General features: G+C 42.9%; 1 protein-coding gene across 1 annotated transcript; it reads right to left on the bottom strand.

Moving 5' to 3' along the window:
• Nucleotides 1-274: 274 nt before the first annotated feature.
• LOC131218760 (uncharacterized) lies at nt 275-1,985 on the bottom strand. Its single transcript, XM_058213535.1, has one exon. The coding sequence runs from the start codon at nt 1,836-1,838 to the stop codon at nt 396-398; it is 1,443 nt and encodes a 480-aa protein (XP_058069518.1). The 5' UTR covers nt 1,839-1,985; the 3' UTR covers nt 275-395.
• Nucleotides 1,986-8,011: the final 6,026 nt, after the last annotated feature.

Consider the following 8,011-nt stretch of genomic DNA (forward strand, 5'->3'; position numbering starts at 1 on the left):
CCAGCGGATCTTGCCTTTGAATTTGGACCACTCACCATTGACTTATAACCATCCATTTAATAGTCCATCAATTGGATGGTTAGAACTGCTTCAATGTTGTGATTTTAGAGCTATGATCCATCCACGCTAAGAAATTCTACATCTGCCTACTTCCCCAACTTAGGATCGTCCACCAAGCAGGTGATGTGCGATTGTCAATTGCGAATCAGCAAATCCAAAAACATCCATCCAATGAGATCATGCAAAACAAAACTACTAACATGATCAAAGGATATTATTCTAAAATCAAATGCCAATTAATATAATATATTAATATCTTGTTTTCTCCACATATATATACCAAACCAGAAAGCCAAACTACAAATAGACACTTAAAAAAAGCCCATAGGTGAATATCAAGAAGCTTGAGTTGTAGGCTTACCCACCTTTCCCTCCGGATTCAAGGCCCCACCAGCCTGTCTCACGTCCACGTTGGTTGTAGCTGCTGCCATCGTCTGGTACGCGGGCATTACACCCCCTGGCGTAGTGTAGTATAGCTGCCTTCCTGCGCTATCGTAAGCCATCTGCGCATACGCCCCCGCATCGGCAACCTGAGGCCGTACGACCCCCATGCCCCCATCGACGTACGGCCCCGGCCCCACCTTCTGCACGGCTGGCGGGGGTGGGCCCATGCTGTACACCGCCTGTTCCCGGTAAACGTCTGGCACCATCCTCTGCACGTAGTACCCCTGACCGACCTGGCTGGTCACCGGGCGTACGGGCGCGGGTTGATAAACCCCCGCCGGCGATGACACGAAGTAGACCGGCTGGTCCACGCCCGTCGCCGCTGCGGGGGCATAGCCGCTGGCTTGCATCATCTGCCTCTCTTGCCAGTAGCCCTGCGGAACAGCGGTCGGGACCGGGACGGTTGCCGGCGCCGGCACCGGCGCGGGCGCAGGCGCCGGCGCAGGCGCGGGCGGTGGCACCGTCTTCTCCGGCGGCTTCTGAATGTAGAAATCCCCGGGGAAAGCCCTCGGCAGGCCCTCGTCGCTCCGCCGCTGGAAAACCCCCTGTTCTTGGTTCGCGATCTGCATTCTGTGCAGATCCTGGATCTGCCGCTGGATCTCGGCTGCTGATTCCGCCGCGACCTCCTTCGCTAGCTCCGATCCAGCCAGATTCTCCAACGGGGCAGTCTCCACGACCGTCGATTCCACCGCCTGATCTTGCAATTTCCCCGCCGCAGCAGCAGCGGCAGCGGACGACTTATCAAACCCGAACAGAAAATCGGGAGTACCGACGGCAGCAGGCGGCGACGAAACATCGATCGATTGGATCGGCGGAGGAGTCGGCGCGGAATTCAGCGCGTCGACAAACCACTGCCGGTCGGACTTGGGATCGGAGGCTGGGGCGGAGATCGGAGGGCTGACGGAGAAGAGGAAGAGGCGGAGGCGAGCAGGTTTGGACGAAGCGCGGTGGAGACGGTCGTACTCGAGCATCAAGTGCTCAAGATCCTCGTCGTTGGTGACGGAGATGAGAGCGTCGAGATCTTCGCCCGGGAGCTGATACTTGAAGCAGATGGAGGAGGGATCTTCGGTGTCGATAAGGGAGTTGAGCTTGGAGATGAGAGTTGGAAAGCGGATGTGGCGATCAACAGCCATGATCTTCGTGTCCCCACCAACGTAGGACAGCTGATTGTCGAAAGGCCGGGGCTGGATCTTGCCGCCATAGCTACACATGAATTTCACCTTGTAGTTGGGAGGAAGCGGCTCGTCGAAGGAGGCGTTCTCGCAGTCGATCTCACGTGACCTCGGTGAGGAGTCGCCGGAGTCTGGGTAGGAGGAGTAGGAGTAGTTCTCCATCCGCGCAGGTTAGAGGAGAGCAGAGAGGTGTGGGATTTTTCTTCCTTTTTTCTTTTTCTAGGGTTTGGGTTTTGAGTCCATGGAGGTGGTGGGAGGGAGGTGTGAGGGAGAAGCGTGGACGGTTGAGAGAGAGAGAGAGGAAGGAAAGGTGGGGCTGGGTGGGTGGGGTTTTTATATGAGGGTAGGGAATGTGTGGCCCACCGTAGTGATGGGGGAGGGAGGATAATGGGGGTGCGTGGAGAGCGGCGATTGATTGGGATTCGAGTGACGTGTGGGCGATGATGACCTGGAGATACGTTAGTGACGGGGTTCTTTTTGGAATGCGCCGGGGTGCGCAGTACGCACCACTGCGCGGCATGCGATTGACCTGGCACGCGGCTTTAGACACGGTGACCCCAGTACAAGCCGGGGAATAATCACGACGGTACGTTAGATATGTTCGAAATGTGTGGGCCTATCTCGATATTTTAATGGAATCTGAACCGTCCATTAGATGAGCCCTAATATTTTAAGCCGATATTTTGAAATAGAGCTTGATCCATGATTCGGATGATGGACATTCCAAAGGGAACAATACGAAACATTAAGAAAACATAACAGTGGGCCCTATAAAGTTTTTAATGGTAGGGAGTTTAATCACCACTGTTTCCCACATTATGGTCCACCTGATATTTTAATCATCTTTATTTTTTGAACCATGCTCTAAAATGATCCGAAAAAATAGATGGACAGCATGGATATATAATATATACATCAAGGTGGGCCCCGCGGTAAGGACTGCACCGTCTTGGGTGGGAGCGCGGCGCACCTAATCCGCTCCCATTCCAGAATCCCCCTCGCGCATGCGGTAGACCGAAAGATGAATCGTGAACGTCCATCTGGTGGGCTCTAGCATGTGCAGATAACGGTTCCAAATAGCGATCTGACCAGTGATGGCTAGGATCGTCTGGTTGATGTGGTTTTTGAAATACCACTAGATGGAAGATCTGTATTCACCGTTCACTCAACCCCATGGACCTGATGAACACTATAATGGATGGCCCACAATGGTCAATTTACAATCGTTCTGGATAGACCGTTGTTGACCCACGAGATTGTGTCCAGAGAGGATCACAACAACCATATGCTAAGCTTACCACACTGCAATGCTTTCCCACTACCACATGTCGCACGTGTTACATGTAGGACATGCTAGTCGTCCAAAATGTTGGCCCATCACGAAGATGTCCTTGCACAAAAATCAGGCCTACCCACTGATTAGATGGGGGATCACACTGAAAATCAATCGACCTCCGATAATCTGACCCCGGATTTGCTGTCTTAACCATGATTCGCACCAGATGGACGGTTTGGATTCTACAGAAACATACTACAGATGAGTCCAAACAGATCGAGCGTATGTTAACCTCCATACGTTTCAACGTACGGGATCATTGTTTTTTAATATATATCTGTATTGGAATCGTCCATAGTGTGGATGTTACTAGACAAAAGTCGACCGGACGATCTTATCCAATTTCGCCGTTGATTTTGAACCCTTTTCTTTCCAACCGTGCATTTGACGGTCAATAAATGGAGTGGAAGAATTCTACAGTCTGGATCTGCCTAATCCATGCATTTTGGGCCCACCGTTCGCTGATCCATACGGTTGATATGATGGGACCACCTGCAGATGGATGATGACAAAAAAATCTTTGAGATTATAAAATCCCAGCAATCCAATATTTTACCCTTTTTTTGAACCACTGATATCCTGTTTTTCTTTTGACCGGCTTTTTGTGGGCCCCTGTTGAAGGGTTAAAAGTCTCTGGTGGGGCCCATCAGTGTCTGGATGACTGACTGGTTAGACTCGTGAATCAGGACACTCCTGACTGTTGATGCCTCCGAAGGTGGACCGTTTACCATACATCTGGCAGCAGGCTACGCCGTTGATTGGCCACTGAATCAAGATTGCTGTGACTGGGCAATCATAGCCGTCTAATAAATAACCTTTTCTCGCTACCGGGTGCCCTTCAATTTCGCCAGTTAATGGTCTAGAATATCCAAAAAATTTAATTTTTGGAGCATGACCCGATCATTATCTAAATATCAAATGAGCGGTTTCGATCTATTCCACGTGTGCAGAAACGACGTTTGTCAGGCACCAGAGTAGCGAACAAATATCAGCAGATAGTGACACACGCACGCGGCGCATTCTAGCAAAAGAGTAATAGTCGAAGTATTCCAGTTGGTAAGTGAGAGTCGCCAAGTTGTTGCCAGTTTGCAACGCTCCGTCATTTTCTACTCCGGAGAAAATCTGTTTGCTGGGCAATATGCGCGAGGAGGAGAGATTGACACGTGCCAATTTTGTACACACGTGCCAATTTTGTACACGTGTGAGAGATCCAGGCTATTCATTCGGTGGAGCCCCCGTGTGAGATAGAACGTCGTGCGTTGAAATTGATGACCAACATCATTTAGAACGTGGCCCACCGATTGAGTGTACCAGCTGAAGTTTAGCATGTTACTGGTTATGTGTGTTTTTCCTTGATTAATTTCAATTTCAATTTTATTTGATGAGAATTTCTTTACCTAGTAATGATTTAGATAAGGTTATTTTTGTAAGATTTTCTTATAAATATGCTGTAAAATCATTATATTTTTCAAAATTTTGATGTTAAAAATAATTACAAAAATCTCATTAATCTAGAAATTTCAATATAAATCACATGGTTTGTGTAAATGAACAGTACATGTCAATTTTCAGCCTTTAGATAATATTAAAAGTAGTTTATTTAGCGAAACATACTCAAAATCCTTAATTTTAATAGCCATCGTGAAGAAAAACTCAATCATTATTTGTAGTCAATTATTCTCTATCTGATGAACATAGTACCTCAAAAATCATGAATCAAGTGAAAGATCTTATCATTCAAATTAATCCTGCTACAAATAAGGATATCGCTTTCCTGAATCTACTTAAAATATTGTTTTCTAAATTTAAGCTTAATCATAATTGAATGGGGCCTAAGTTAACTAGGTTCCTACCATCAAGCAAGGATGAAAACTTGAGTGATGAATTGTTTAATAAAAGTATGAGTTTTTGTGAAAAGTGTGAACCTAATCGATGCACCATGATTGTCCATCAAGCTTCATTCAAGACTAACCATTATAAGTAGTGAATCCCTAACAAATTGCATTTCTCGTTTCACCCTTTTGTGCCAAACCAAATTATTGGAGTGGATTTCCCAACAATCAATCCTTTGACATCAAAGTGGACTGCCCTAAGCCTCATTATGGTGTGGACGTCCAACCCTCTTATGATATTTGTTGCAACATGTTGCAACTCCGCTCATTAGTACTTTATTTCTCTCTCAAAACCTTAAAAAAAAACACAAGCAATACCATAACCCTCACACACACACCAAGAGAGAGAGAGAGGCCTTGGACTCGTGGATGTTTTTCTCTCTTCTAGTTTGATATGGATTTCCTTAATAGGCTAAGGTGAGGAATCCCTTCTAGTTTTTCTCTCTTCTAGCTTGATATGGATTTCCTTAATAGGCTAAGGTGAGGAATCCCTTCTAGTATTTCTCCAATGTTAGCCTAATTTTCATATAGTTGGTAAATTGTTTTTTATGTTTGAATTATTGATTGCTCGGATTTAAAATCTTTATGTTAAATTTCTAATTTGTAATGACTGTATGTTATAAATCATGTGTCGAATGATTAACTATATGAATGATTGTGTTTGGGTTGGATACTGAACAAGGTTAGGTTTAAAGATCAAACTAATTGTATATGGGTTCATGATTCATGGTTGTATATTGTTGGAAACCAAATAGTTTGTATACTTATGGTATTATAATGATGAGAATGATGTTCTACGATGGTAAAACAAGTGTGTACGTGTAAATCAACGAGCTAACTCGTTGTGATGAGTTAACCCACCGAGTCGACTCGGTGCACCCACCAATCTAAGCCAAATGAACCCTATATAATGTAGTTTGTATTATCCTACCTTGGGATATATTTGGAGGTTGTTCGATGACGTTTTATTATGATAATTATGCAAGGATATGTTGTAGAAGTTTTTATGAAATATGATGTTTATATGTATGCAAATACATGAACATGGATTTGAGAATAGTTTCAAGTCATAGATGAAAATGTTAAGATTAAAAGTATTTTATCATGAGAAACACATGGGAATGGACTTGATATGCACACATGATGGTTCGATGGAACAAATATATCATTAGAATGTCACACTTGATATGCACATATGATGGTGTTGTGATGGAACACACATATCATTGGAATACTACGTCTCAAGTAACCAGACATCCATAATTAATTGAAATATTATTATTATAGTTATAGTTATGGAGGATCCAAGTAATTAGATTATTATTGGTTATACTACATATGTGGATAATTATTGATTTAGAATCATGTTTAGTATTATGACTAGGATGAGACCATCCTTCCATGTTAGATATCATGTGAAGGGCAATGGCTATCTTAAGACATGGTGGACCAAGAGAATCTAGTATATGGTGGATGTGGTGGTGACTTAAAGAGTATGTATATCTTAAACTAGTTGGATGTTAAATCGGACTAAACTAAAGGATTGTATTAAACTCATGCATTCACTGGGATGCAATAGTTGGATCAACCCCTCTAGGTGTTAGAATGGAGAATGTATCAGTTACTCCCAGTTATCTAGTTGTATACTATCTAATGAAAGTGTTGGTTATTCTCATTTCATTAGTTGAGTGTTTTGGAGCATGTGAGAATGGTAGGCTCATCGTCTCACAAGCGGATTCAGAACCTCTAATCCAATGGCTAGTGATTAATGAAAGTGTTGGCTACTCCCATTTCATTGGTTGGGTTCCTCCATCAGAGCATGCATATCATGCATCGCATTAAGAATATTTTTATATGGTTATTTTGGATTGATTATGTACATGTTGATTATGCTAATTAACGTTGCGAGTTAATCTTGGAGGGATACCCTTGCTGAGTTGAACTTAGGCAACTCATTCATCTGATGGAAAAACAATCGTAGAATGTGTAGGTGATGATCCAGTGAATGAGCCAGAGTTTTGAGGCGATGACTATGAAGGTTCACAGTAGCAAATGATAGATGATCAAGCCGAGACAGCTTCACCGTGATTTTGTTTCTTATATTTAATTTACTTTCTTAATAGTAGTTATTTAAAATTTGAATTTGCAATAAGTCTCTATAGGAAAACAGAACATGTACTATAGTTATTGTTTAATTGGACTTTAGTGAATAAAACTTAAAGTAGTATTTAAATATAGTAAGATTTATTTTTTTCCCATCATTTTTGCTATGGTTGTCATGAGAATATGAAATTATGTGATCATAAGAAATATGCGGAATATTTATACTCGGATACACTTAAATTAACACCCAGAAACTCAACTTTTCATGTTGTCCATAAAAGTCAACATTTCAGGGCATTATAATATTAGTCTTTGAACAAAAATGGTGGCACATGTGATATCTTTAATATAGATTGCATGAAAATGGTTGTAGAATCTCTCCAAAGGAATAGGGGTTTCAATATATCCCCGATTGTGAGGCCTACCGAGGTGTGTGTTCCATAAATTCATGCTATCCATTTATTTTCAAAGTTCAATTTCGAATATGATACAAAAAATGAAGTAGATCCAAATCATAGGTGGACCACACCATAAGAACTAAAAATTTGTTGAACACTCACTATTAAAGATATCTCGGAGGCCACAAGCATGTTTATTTGTCATCCAACCCATTGATGTGCTCAGAAAGACATGGATGAAGGGACTACACAGATCTCAGATTGATCCAAAATTTTTGTGGCCCACAAGAAGCTTTTAATGATCGATAACCACCTTTTCCTATGGTATGGCCCATGTGAGATTTTCATTTGCTGCCTTTTTGGGATCATGTCATGAAATTAGTTCTAAAAACGAATGAACATAGTAGATTTAAGGCATATACATCAACGTAGGCCCCACTGTCATGAATCCTCCTGCATCATAGAGAGGCTGGGAGGCGAGACATCTATTTCATAGCAGAGTTAAAAACTTTGATACGAAACAGATTGCATCCTACCCCATCAGGACAAGCTCGGTACAAACATAGGCTTTGTGGGTCCCACTTTGATGCATGGGGTTTATCTACG

The sequence above is a fragment of the Magnolia sinica genome, chromosome 11 (assembly GCF_029962835.1).
Source record: "Magnolia sinica isolate HGM2019 chromosome 11, MsV1, whole genome shotgun sequence".
NCBI classification, from domain to species: Eukaryota; Viridiplantae; Streptophyta; class Magnoliopsida; order Magnoliales; family Magnoliaceae; genus Magnolia; species Magnolia sinica.

Excerpts from the sequence above, each read along its gene's own strand:
- LOC131218760 (XM_058213535.1), bottom strand. The coding sequence starts at position 1,838 with ATGGAGAACTACTCCTACTCCTCCTACCCAGACTCCGGCGACTCCTCA.